Below are 13,435 nucleotides of genomic sequence, written 5' to 3'. Positions count from 1 at the left end.
TCATGGACACTCCGCTGTTGCAGTAATTGCGTAACAGCAGAGTAGTGTCGGACTCTTACCGACTAAAACTCCACGATGACCACCCGACGCGCATGACAGAGGTGCTCCAGGATTCTCTTATGAATTAACTTCAGTTGTACCCCCTTCACGCGTTCTCTAGTTCTAGCCAGTCCTAATATTTCCTGACTATTGAATTGGCGTTAGGGGGGGCCATTACCCCTAGCGCTGTCTCTCCTTATTGATATTCACCGGAGGCTTGTCTTGTGTGCTTCGACAACTCCCATACAACCTGGTGGTACAAGCTATGAAAAAACTTTCCCGGACATGAGAAAACACATTTGCCCAGATAACGTACGAAAGGTATTAGAGCCCACCAAATAAGATTTGCTACAATTAGCTGTAGTTCGTCACAATAAGCCTATGAGTATCGCGCGTCAGACGATTTTCGAATTAGTTGATGCTTGGATGTTCAAGATACGGAAGTGCAGGGAGATGAGACGTTTATGTACAACTTGATCATGGTGCAACCCATTCGTCAGCCAGAAAACTTCATGCACGATTTTCTAAAAAGAAACACATTTCCCCCCTTCCTTATGCCGTACCAATCCTCTCTCGTCGCTCCTTATCTCATACACAGACAGGCCAAATAATGTTACCGATGACGGCCAACAGCCTGGGTACATGTACGGGTCTCTTGCCTGCGACAGAATTTTGTTGTGTGTAGTATGCGGGGCAGAAAAGCACTTTTGCCATTAATATGAACTAGAAGATTGCAGAAAAATTGTAAACATTTTCCAAATTTTATTAATTTCATTTCATTTCTTAAAGTCTACAAAACTGTTAATCAACATTAAGCAAATATACAAAATCTTGACGTACAGAATAATGGAGCGAATATTAGAAACGATACTACTAAATCTACAAGCTAAAATGTACTATACAAATTTTCTTTAAAATATAAGACATGCAAAGTATATATTTCTGAAATTAAAAAATATCGGATCAAACACTCTTCGAACATACTTCGAACGCTCATTATTACGTATATTACCAAACCAATGCATACAATATAATATATAAACTAAGCCAACGAAAGGCGCAGAGACTGGAGAACATGGGGTCCCCGAGCGTGCAGTGCGCTTCAGCATCGTTGCGAACACCAACTCCCTCCGCTTGTCCCAATGCCATCTCGAACGGTGAGACTGCAAACAGAAAATATCCATATATACATCAAGATAGTAATGCAATTTCTATTCTTGCAGCACCGACGTAATACGCGGTGCTCCGTAATCGCTCGAGATTCCATATAGTTGTTGAAATCTCTACGCATTTGGTAGATAAAACGTTGCGAGAAATCCTCTTGTCACAGTTAGGTCTTCCAAACCTGATCGCTTGCATTTTTCCGGCTACTTCTGCGTTGCAACGTTACTTTTATTTCTGCCAACTTAGACACGACATCGTCTAAACTGCCCAATTCAGGACACGATGGCTCCTCCCGGGGATTCTGTTGAGACGATCCCGGATTTTCCGTGTCCTCACCATTGTGATAATAATGTATAATAATTTATACATTATTTGTTTATACATTATTTATACATAATTTGTACAATTTACCTTCTTCTTCAAGCATTGTTTTTTAAATTTCTGCCATTTTGAAGCTGCTGATGATCGCCGGATGCGTAAATCATTTTTAGCTTTGGAAAGAGCGCACGTCAGCATTGCTTCAATCCGTAAATCGCGTCTGCGCTTTCGGCGACACTTTGATCTTTTGCGGCGAACTTCGTCAATCCAAGTTAGTAACCGTTCAGTTTCTGGCTTGTCGGCGTTAGTTTTCGAAAGTCCCTTCTTTGTCCTCGCCATGCTTTCTCAATTATTTCACCTAATTATTGAGTAAGTAAAAAGTATACCAACCTGTATCCGGCTCCTGTTTGTTGTAGAACAATACAGAAGAGATTCACACAACTGCACACAAAGGATTTGAAACCACCGAGCAAAACACCCTCCTCACAGCACAGTCGTAAGATGACTAAGGGAAGTCTACGCTGCGCGTCTGAAGTCCGCTGTCTATACCCCCTCCTCTGTCTTTATGACGTAGTCTTACGCGCGAAAATGGAAACTAGTTCCGTGTAAAATCTTACGTTGGCCTTACATTCTCAGAAATTTTGAAAAATGCTTTAATCCAATTAATTTTTAAATATATGTGCGACAATTTTAATGCTAAATTTTATATATTTTGTACATTATATTAAAATTCTTCATTTACAGGAAATAATCAATAGCGTATGAAGGTGTACTGCACGTATTATTTGGCACGTACACTAATGTTGATGCAAGAATAATTATTCCAATGATTTTAAGTTACACACATAATAGATAAAGTAGGCTGTAGACTATGAAATTCGTATGAAATAAGCAGAGAATAGTAACTAAATAAATGTATATGTATATCAAACATAAATCTTGTAAAAATAATATATTAAATTACATTCAAATCAAATATATAAACAAGATCTGTTGACTTTTAATTATTTTTTTGAAGCACTAGTATCAAATAAAATTGCGTCATATAAAAATGTCATCCCGAAACACAGTTTAACGTGATACAATTGTATTACTTTAATTTAAGCAGAAAATATCTAATCATATTTAACAATTTTGAAAAACATACCTCTACTAAACTATCATTATCTTTTCCTATACCATCGGCAAGGCCCTGAACAGCAAGCAGTTCAGCGGTTGTTAAATAACTAGCCAATTGTTCTCGAACTACATTTACTTCTCCCTGATACATAAAATCAACCAATGCAGCCTAATCATCGAATTTTACATTATTATTATATATTATAACAGGATGCTGACATGGATTTTCGTAAAATAGAATAAGTATCATTTACAAAATATATGTTAACAGTAACAAATTATTAAATTCTTAATTTCACTTTACCTTAAATAAATCTCTAAAATATGTACTACATGCAGATAATAGCAGTTTGTCTGCTCTTATTCCTTTTTCCTTCGCAGCTTAAATTTACATCAACGAGATCTTCTTCGGTTCTCAGCGTATCAAAAGCACAAGTAATATGTTTTAAGTAATTATTCCACCTAAGAGAAAACTGTTTAATCCGTAAAACAATTATATTAAATTTGCAATTTTCAATCTGAAAAACATTTGACTTCAATGAGTATATTTTGATTTTTACCTGCCGGAAAACTGATGGAACAAAAATTTGTTACAACTATCATGTACTTATGTAATTAAAACAAGACAAAGCTTTTATAAATATAAAAATTGTCATAAATATTTTGACGCAACGCATTTGAACATTTTATGACTCATTGTATTAACACCACATTATTTCTTTTTTTGCGAGTATAATAAAAGCAATAATATTTAAACAATACATACTTGTTTAGATGCCTTTCGCAATATGACTTTCCCATAGAGCAGGTGGCTTATTACAAAATTCACGTCATAAATGTAATTTTCTTCAACTTCCAAAGCAAAAGTTATAAGTGTCCACCCAGGAATACCCAACATTTTGAAACACTTAAATAATACAAATTTCATATTTGGGTATTACATATTTCTAACAATTGAACACTACCATGCTTACCATGCTTTCATTAGCATGCTTAAAATGACTTTATATTGAAATTATTTGTATGGTATGCCCATTTCCTTATCACCCTTTATTTTTCTTTCTCCTTCTGCAGAAGAGTTAAGACTATTTGTATCCTCCCTATATTTGTCTATTATACATCCTACATACTTTCGCAAATAACAAAAAATAGCAAGGTCAGATATAGCTTCAATGTATACGGTCATCACAATGAAATGTGAATTACCTTCGGCAGATCTAAAATATTAAACGTGAAACGATGATCTTAATTTGGAATAGATTATAGATACACAATCTGTTCGTTTTTTCCTTTCTTAGCAATGATCTGTTCCATTGTCAAACAAGTATTTCCCTCAGTAGCCGGATGAAATGCAAATTTATATCGTATTATGCTTATCATTATACTGCAAGTACTTTGAATCACTGAAATTGCGGAACCATTTCCTGTTATTGAATGCAAAACATACAGCACGAACACGTTTTCCATTATCAAAAAACGCCATACAAATGTCTCATCCATTGTATTAAAGTGATAAGAGATAGACACAGCACCAAGCCTGCAGCTTATAATACAACAATTTGCACCAGTTTCTCAATTTTCCCCAATTATATTCAATGTTTACAATAATCATCCTTTGTTACGACCGTTCGCGGTGAGACGCGTTCGCTAGGATAACGCGTCAGAGAGAGGCGTAAATTCTCGCTACGATTATGTTAATCGACGCCGCGAAATAGTCGTTCCCCTGTTTTGGTTAAGATAACAGAGGTGGTTTAATGAATGTAACACTGTATTGACAGGTTAACGTAGAATAATATATTTTACAATAATATGATGAATATATTACAGAAATTAGACTCGACTTTGCGATCTCTCTAGATTAATTCGTTTGCTCGTCAGATTTGTCGAAGTGTCACGTTTGACTCGTCAGAAGGAACTGATCGCCCTTCGATTATTCCTTTGCCTCATTTGGAAGACGACCCCCACTATGCACGAGTCACGCCACCGCTCGCGCCTATGATCACGTATGCCTCTTCTTGTTTGAAAATCGTAACGGTCAAAAATCGACGTTTCTAGAGCTCGCTGCTTGGCGACAACTATGCTCTCGTCGATACATTGTATATGATCCGGAGGGCAGATAAGATGGTCTGCCTGCGACGTTGTAGAACCGCGAGCGACGGTTAGAAAATATAGCCTCTGGTGAGCCTCGTGGCGTAACATACTCCCCCCGTTGAGAGGGTACCGATCAAGTAATATAGTATGATGTTGTGAGGATCTCTGGTCAGACTTCGGTGCTGTTGATTGTTTCGGAGTCATCTGGAGTCGTTATGCTCGGTAGTGGTACCATCCGCTTGATGCTCCGATCCAGGGTGCTCGTTGCTGTTCGAACGGTAGCCGTCCGTATGATGCCGTCTGCGCCTGGATGGACCTTGATGATTTTGCCCAATGGCCATTGCATTGGGGGAACGTTGTCTTCTCGGAGAATGACGATGGTGCCTTCTCGTATGAAGTGACGGCCCTTGCTCCATTTGTTTCGGATGTCTAGCTCATTCAGGTACTCTCGTTGCCAGCGGCGCCAGAAATGTTGTTTGACCTTTTGAATATGTTGCCAGCTGGAGAGACGATTGGATGGAGTGTCCCTGAAATCTCGTTCTCGAAAACTTGTTAAAGAATATCCGATGAGAAAGTGACCGGGAGTGAGGACAAGATGATCGTTTGGATCAGATGATACTTTTTTTTTTTGTACGTGGAGAAATCCTCATGGACACTCCGCTGCTGCACTAATCGCGTAACAGCAGAGTAGTGTCGGACTCCTACCGCCTAAAACTCCACGATGACCATCTTATGCGCGTGACAGAGGTGCTCCAGGAATCTCTTATGAATTAACTTCAGTTGCATTCCCTTCTCGCGTTCTCCTGTTCGAGCCGGCTATTGAGTAGGCGTTAGGGTGAGGTTGTTGCCCCTAGTGATGTCACTTCTTCTGGTCGTAGTCCGTTGGGGTGGTGGCGGGGTGGCTCTGGGTCGTCTGACTGCCTTCCGTCTCCATCGTCTTATCCTGCAGGGGTGAGAGTTTTTCTTCCTCTCCCTTTCCGCTCGCTCCTTCGCGAGCATAACTCGCTCGCAGAAGAGGCGGACGGCCTCGTATTCCTGTGACCCTCTCAACATCGCTTCCACAATCGCTGAGGGGATCAACGTTTCTCCTATTGCGTGCCGCCAGGGTGTAGCGGGGCAGCTCCCACGCCGGACAGAGCTCCAGGGTGTGCTGCGCTGTGTCCCTGTCCTCTCCGCAGTCGTTGCAGATGTCTGTCGTCTCTCGCCTTATTCTCTTCAGGAACTCGCCGAACACGCCGTGTCCGGAGAGTACTTGTGTCATCCTGAATGTGAGTGGGAGGCCGTGGCGGCTCCTCCATGCCCCCCAGTTTGGTAGGACCGCATCCGCGCCTCGGTGTTCGCTTCTCCCGTTGATCAGTTGGGATCGCCACAGGTTCCATGTGTCCTCCTCGGCGGTTCCTGTGTCGTTTGGAGCCGCCTGCTCGGTGGGGTCTTCTCCCGGGTGCCATTCTCTCCGGCGGGTGTATCTCTTTTTGAGCGCCAGCGCCCGCAGCTCCCCCGGGGGGGGGGGACGCGGCTAGGGTGGACGCCGACGCGTGCGACACCGTCCGGTATCCCCTAATGATTCTGATGGCGGTCATTCTGTGCAGCCTTCTCAGGAGCAGAATGCTGCGACGGCTTGCCATCAGGTCGTCCGCCCATACTGGGGCCCCGTACATCACTCGTGACCGAACGACGCCCTCGTAAAGTCGGCGCACCGCGTCTCCGGCCCCGCCGATGTTCGGTAGTAGGCCGCACAGGGCATTGGCAGCCGCTGACACCTTCGGGATCAGTGAGTCGAAGTGCGGCTCGAACGTCCACTGGCTGTCGATGGTGAGTCCCAGATACTTCATCTGTGATCCCACCCGGACGGTTTTACCTGCCATGTTTATGCATAGGCCGGGCGGTGGTGTCCCTCGCCTCTTCCTGTCAAAGAACCAGGTGGCCTCCGACTTCGCAGGGGAGACTCTCAGGCCCAGTTCGTTCACGGCACGGGTCGCACAGGCCGTTGCGATTCCGCCAATGCGCAGCGTCTCGTGCCAGCCACGACCCTCGACCAGGATTAGGGTGTCGTCCGCATAGCATACAATGGCCGCGCCTAGGGGTAGCGGGCATCGTAGTACCTCGTCGTACGCAACGTTCCATAGTATGGGGCCCAGCACCGAGCCCTGCGGGACGCCACGCTCAACGGATCGCTTTTCCTCTCCTTCCTTACTGGTCTAACACACCCACCTGTCGTCGAGGTAGGCTCGGATCAATCGGACGAGGTAGCTGGGAACCTCGAAGTGCTCCAGGGCCGTCACTATCCTATCCCATGGCACGGTGTTGAACGCGTTGACGATGTCCAGGGAAACCGCCAGCGCCACGCCTTTCCGGGAGACCATGTCCTCCGCAATCGCTCGTGCGCGTCTGACCGCGTCAATCGTCGAGCCCCCCTTCCGGAAGCCGTACTGGCTTTCGTGCAAACCTGGCACTTGGCCCGCTATGTGTCGTTCCAAGCGGGCGGCGACTACCCTCTCGAGTAGTTTGCCGACCTCGTCCAGTAGGCATATCGGCCGGTACGCTGACGGCGAGGTCGTCGGTCGGCCCTCTTTATGGAGCAGGACCAGCCTCGCCGTCCGCCACGCCCGGGGGTAGACTCCCTCCCTCAGGCATCTTGTGAAGAGGTGCCGGAGTCTGGGGGCCATGACCCCCATCACTTCCCCCCAGATCCGGCCAGGGATTCCGTCCGGGCCCGGTGCCACGTTGCGGACGGTCATTCTTCTGGTTGCCTCCCATATCTCCTCCTCCGTGACTTCCCAGTCGTCCCTCCATTCCAGCGGTCGTGTCGTTTACCGTGGCCGTTCCGCCGCTCTGTTCTCTTGTGGGGGAAAGAGCGTTCCGGTGATCCGCGTCAGCAGCGCAGGTTCCATTTCCGCCGTTGTCAGGATGCCCTTCGCGCGTAGTTTCTGTGTCACTGTATGCCCTCCCCCATGGGTCCGACTCGACTGTTTCGACCAGTTCGGACCAGGCACAGTCCTTCGCTTTTTTAATTTCCCTTTGTAGCGAGCACCGTAGCGCGCGGTACGTCCGGTAGCGCAAGGAGACTTCTTCTTCGTCGCGTCGTCGCCAGCGGCAGGCCCTTAGGTACTGTCTTCGGGCCCGGACACATCTCGTCCTCAGTTCCGCGATGTCGGGGTTCCACCAGTAAACTGCTCTGCTTCGCACCGTGCCCGGTGTGGCCCGTGGCATGGATGCGTCGCAGATTGCTGTCATGGCTTGTCGCAGGTTCTCGGCCTCCTCTTCCACGTCTGCTTCGGTCGTCGTTGCCGAGGCCTCCCAGCTCCAAGCTGTTGCTATAGCCGCCGCCCGGAGTAGATCTTCATTCCTCTCCTTTATTTTCCATCTAGGCGGTAAGCGCGCGTGTCTCCCCCTCGGCGGGCCGCGCCCGTCGTTTGTCGCCGGCATTCCAGGTCCAGGTGCGTCCACCTCCATCAATATGTAGAGGTGGTCCGACAGCGTCTCGACCCCTTCGGCCACTCTCCAGCCTGAGATCCGCCTGAATGCCTCGGGGGAGGCCCATGTTATGTCAACAATGGAGCTCCCTCTGCACGTCACGCAGGTACTGGTCGAGCCCCTGTTCACTAACAGAAGTCCAAGTCCCGCGGCCCAGTTTGATAGCGTGCGGCCGCGCGTTGGCCCTGGCGTTCCCCCATTCCGTGGAGTGCGCGTTGAAGTCTCCCAGGACGAGCACTTGTCGTGGGAGTCGTCGCCTGACGCAGTCGCCAACTCCGTCTAGGAATTCTTCGAACGCTGCCCGTCCACTGTTAGGTGACACGTACACCCCCACCACCATCATCCCTGCCCACTCGACCGCGGCGTATCCGTTGCCGCGTTCCAGCAGGGCTCCGTGGACGAACGCCCCGGGCGTTGATGTCCAGGTGAGCAACCGACAACCATTCCGTCCTCCTTTAACTCCTCCTTGTCCAAGCCGGACGTCCCGTATCCACACCCGTTTTGCGCTCACAGGCACTAGTCCTCCACTCTGGTTACCTCCCTTGCCCAGGCTCTCCAGTTTTCCGGAGATTTCGATTACGCACGCAGCTCCGTCCTCTCTACGTCTGCCTCCCATGTATCCCCACCCTGTGTTGTAATGGATCAGATGATACTGGAGTCAGCGGACGGGAGTTGAGGATAGACTCGATTTCAATGATAAGTGTATTTAAATTTTCGAATGTCAAGAGCTCGTTACCTGCGACACGCCTGAAATGTCGTTTGAAGGATTTCACTGCAGCTTCCCATAGCCCTCCGAAGTGAGGTGAGTTGGGAGGAATGAAGAGCCATTCGATCCGTCGGTCGACTAAAAGGGACTGAACCTTTACCTTATGATCGTCGGATTGCAGGAGATTTCGGAGCTCTCGTAATTCATTGTTGGCGCCAGCGAAGATGGTACCGTTGTCGGAGTAAATTGTCACACAGAATTCTCGGTGAGCGATGAATCTTCGCAGAGCAGCAATGAAGGCCTCGCTAGTGAGGTCGCTGACCAGCTCGATGTGGACTGCTTTGACTTCAAGACATATAAAGATTGCTACATATACCTTAATTTTGCGTCGGTTGCGATCCTTTCGTTCTTTGATGTAAAACGGTCCGCAATAATCTATTCCGACGTTGGTAAACGGTCGAGATTCCGTTATCCGTGAGGCTGGGAGGTCGCCCAATACGTAATCCACTGGAGGTGGATTAGCTCGGCAGCAACGGACGAACATCTTCAGCGTGCTCCAAACGTGACTACGGCCGTCGATAGGCCAATAAGATCTTCTTAAGGCGTATAAGGTAGCTTGAGTTCCGGAGTGGAGATTGATGAGGTGTTCATGCTCGATTATGAGTGCTGTGACTGAGGATTTGGGTACAATGATTGGGTGTTTCTGACTGAACGGCATTGGTGAGTGACTGAGTCGGCCTCCGACTCGCAACATCCCGTCTTTGTCCAGAAATGGATTGAGTCGTTGCAGCTTCCCCTTCACTGCAGAATTTCGATCTGTTCGGAGAGTGCGGATTTCATCTGAAAAATAACAGAATTGTAACAGTTTGACCAATTTGTTATGCGCATTGGTTAAATCATGTGTGGTTAGAGGTCTCCCTCGATCCTGTTTTTGTCTCCATCGGAGGCAACGAGCGGTAATTCTAATCAGCTTGGGCCAAGAAGAAAATCTCTCCAGTAGACTGTGGTCAGCAGGAGTCACGGCCAGACATGTTGCTTTCTTCTCCTCTGGTATTTCAGTTAATGGTACTGGGTTCCACGTCGGCCAGTATCTTTCTGGTTGTTGGAGCCATTCCGGACCATGTTGCCAAATGGTTGGTCGCAGGAAATCTTCGGGTGATTGGCCTCGAGATATGAGATCTGCAGGGTTATCGGCAGTGGGAATGTGACGCCAATCTGAGGTGTGAGTCTTCTGCTGAATTTCTGTCACACGATCAGCGACAAAGGTTTTCAGCGTATGGGGTGATGTATTGATCCAATGAAGTACGATTGTAGAATCCGTCCAGTAAACAGTCCGAGAAATGTTGCTTGGTAAAGCTTGAAGGACTGTGGTGGCCAATGATGCGAGAAGAAGTGCTCCACTCAGTTCCAGCCTTGGAATGGTTTGTGATTTCAGTGGAGCCACCTTTGATTTTGCAGTGAGGAGTCGTGTCCAGACATGACCATCCGGAGTGATGGTGCGAAGGTAAACGCATGCCCCATAAGCCCTTTCGCTAGCGTCACAGAACCCGTGTAATTTAATTTCCGCTGCAGCCTTGATTATCGTTTTACGTGGAAACTTCACGTTATTCAATAATGGCAGCTGTGCATAATATTTGCTCCATTCCGTGTGCACGTCAGCCGGTAGAGATTCGTCCCAATCAATTTTTAAAGTCCAGAGTCGTTGGAGCAGCATCTTAGCACGAACGATCACTGGTGCCAATAATCCAGGGGGGTCGTAGATCTTGGCGATTTCGGAGCTGATTGTTCTCTTCGTGATTCGAGAGGCGGTAGAATTAATTTTTACGGAATATAGGATCGAATCGTCAAAGGAATTCCAAACCACACCCAGAGTTTTGAAGGTTTGCGATTCGCCTAGTAGCAGCTTGTCGTTTATGTCCTGCTCGAAAAGTCCTCGTAGCAGTTCCTGGTCGTTCGATGCCCATTTTCGAATGTTTAAGCCGGCCAGTTCCGTGAGCTCCGTTCTCAATGATCGTGCCTCGACCTTTCTATCAACTCCTGTGAGAACATCGTCGACGTAGAAGTCTCGCTGTAAGACCGTCGCCGCTCGTGGGTACCGATGTCCCTCGTCGTCCGCCAGTTGATTGAGGCACCGAATGGCTAGATAAGGGGCCGCTGACAGCCCGAATGTCACTGTATTAAGTTGATAGGTGTCAACTTCTCCATCAGAATTACGCCACAAAATTTGTTGAAATTTTCGATCCTCTGGACGCACAAGAAATTGTCGATACATCTTTTCGACATCGAATGTAATGACGTATTGATGAGAACGAAATCTTAGAAGGATGAAGAATAAGTCATCTTGTAGTTTCGGTCCCGTATGAAGTATGTCGTTTAATGAAACTCCGGTGGTGGTTGGTGCAGATCCGTCAAACACAACTCGGAGTTTTGTAGTTTGGCTGGACTCTTTGATCACGCCGTGATGTGGCAGAAAATATCCGTCGTCCGTGCAGTTGTCCGTGGTAATCTTCGTCATGTGTCCTAATTCCACATATTCTTGTATCACGGCGCGATAGTCGGCTTCGAATCGTTTGTCTCGTTGGAATCGACGACAGAGGGAAATGAGTCGCTTCATCGCCATTGTCTTAGAGGATCCAAGCGAAGGAATTGTTTCGTTGAATGGGAGAGCGACCATGTATCGCCCTTCGTTGGTGCGTTGAACGTGATTTCGAAAGTGTTCTTCGCACTGTCGTTCCGCTTCCGAAATGTGTGCAGTGGGCGGTCCTTCGTCGATTTCCCAAACACGGGCGGGGTCCGCCTGTAAAGCCGTCGTGAAGGCGTGAAATGCGAGTGCTGATGATTGCGAGGTTGGGCTCCCCCCGATGACCCATCCGAATCGCGTTTTTTGCAGACGCAAGTCGGGCCCGTTTGCTTGACTGATGTCAAGTTGGCCGACACAGAGTGATGCTAGCGTTGGTCCGGCGCTCAACAATATTTCGATCGGCGCAGGCCTATGGAATCTTGGATCGGCTAGTTGGAGATTCCTCGGTATATGTATTATTGAGCGATCTACGGGTTGATCTGGGACCCAAGGCGATATTGTCGGTATGATTAGGAACGTCAAGGTGCGTTCGTATGTGCCGTCGATGGAGATGATCGTGGCCGTGATGTAACGTTTCGAGGTTGTCGATAACGTGTTGAGTGTTCCGATTGGGACCTAACGTTTCCGTTGGTTAAGTTTTAGCGAATCAGCGAGTTTTTCGGTGATAAAGTTCATGCTAGAGCCGGTGTCTAGCAGAGCTCTACAACGGAATGGTTGAACTTTATTGTTCAATATGTTGACCTGCGCTGTGACTAACAAATCGTGCTGCAGTGGTTCAGAAGGAAGCGAGGTCAATGAGTCCGTTTTCTGTGGTTCGGTCCCTAACAAGGTCGTTTGATGACGTCATTGTTTTCCTTGTCGTCTAGGACTGGACGATATATTTGATCCCGATGCCGTCGTTCGCGATAACCGAGATTCACGTTTCGGAGATGTTCGCGGAGACGATCGGGGAGACGATCGGGGAGACGTGGATGCGCGTCTCGAACGATGTGACGATCGCGGGGTCGGTGAACTAGGCGAAGATCGACCGTTGGATGATCGATCGCTCGATGATCGACCGCTCGATGATCGGCTTACACGTGGTCGTGATTTGCTATGACCATGGTCTTGATGTAGGTATGTATGGTGTCGCTGCCTGCAGATGCGACATGAACCGGCGGAGCAATGAGTAATAGCGTGTCCCTTACCTAAACAATTGGTACATAGAGACGCCCTCTTGGCGATTTCAAGGCGTTTTTTAGGCGACTTTGCTTTGAAGACATCACAATTCCATAATTCGTGTTGTCCTTGACAATTCGGACACACCAACGTATTATGTGTAGTTGTGAATGCGTAACTTCGCGGTGCGTTCGGTCGCTGACGTTTGTGTTGATCGGACTCTCCTTTTATCACGGTTGATGCTGAACTTGTCCTGTCGCCGTTCGTCCGTGTTTTCAGAAAGTCTACCAGATGCGTATATGACGGCATTTTCCTGTCCGGCAATGTGCGCTGCCATTTGCGAATGATGGCTGAGGGTAGCTTCGACGTGAATAATTTTATAAGAGCGACATTTGAGGTAACTGGTTCACCGAGTTTTTCTAGCGCTTGGAGGTTTACCTTGACCGTCTCAAGAAAATCATCTATCGCTTCGGGTGTCTCTTTGGTTATTTTCGGATAGTCAAAAATCAAGTCCCAGTGGCGCATGCAGACTTGACGGTGGCAGTCGCATTTTTCCATCAGAACGTCAATAGCGTTCGATTAATTTAACTCGGTGACATCTAACGATTGTATGCTTCGCGCGGCCTTTCCGGTCAAAGAGGATCGTAGGTAGTGGGACTTCTGCACGGGTGTAAGTCGCTCGCTTCGATCGATAGTGGATAAGAAGGAGTCGTAAAATGAATGCCAATTTTCGATGGTACCGTCGAAAGTAGGCAGGTGAATTTCAGGCAGTTTAATTGATGTCG

The 13,435-nt window shown here is 47.4% G+C and overlaps 1 protein-coding gene across 1 annotated transcript; it reads right to left on the bottom strand.

Annotated features, from left to right (window-relative positions):
- Positions 1-8,278: 8,278 nt before the first annotated feature.
- On the bottom strand, positions 8,279-13,175 carry LOC126875667 (uncharacterized). The gene is made up of 3 exons (XM_050638555.1): positions 12,680-13,175; positions 8,942-11,971; positions 8,279-8,832 (listed from the first exon to the last, which is right to left on the bottom strand). The coding sequence occupies exons 1-3, from the start codon at positions 13,173-13,175 to the stop codon at positions 8,279-8,281; spliced, it is 4,080 nt and encodes a 1,359-aa protein (XP_050494512.1).
- Positions 13,176-13,435: the final 260 nt, after the last annotated feature.

This window comes from Bombus huntii, unplaced genomic scaffold (assembly GCF_024542735.1).
Source record: "Bombus huntii isolate Logan2020A unplaced genomic scaffold, iyBomHunt1.1 ctg00000052.1, whole genome shotgun sequence".
NCBI classification, from domain to species: domain Eukaryota; kingdom Metazoa; phylum Arthropoda; class Insecta; order Hymenoptera; family Apidae; genus Bombus; species Bombus huntii.
The sequence above is the reverse complement of the archived record's forward strand: the minus strand, read 5'-3'. Positions and strand labels throughout refer to the sequence as shown.

Coding starts and splice junctions, on each gene's coding strand:
- LOC126875667 (XM_050638555.1), bottom strand. CDS start 13,175: ATGCGCCACTGGGACTTGATTTTTGACTATCCGAAAATAACCAAAGAG. Junction 11,972..12,679: donor TCTATGTACCAATTGTTTAG/GTAAGGGACACG, acceptor CTTGGGTCCCAG/ATCAACCCGTAGATCGCTCA. Junction 8,833..8,941: donor ACATTTCAGGCGTGTCGCAG/GTAACGAGCTCT, acceptor ATTACAACACAG/GGTGGGGATACATGGGAGGC.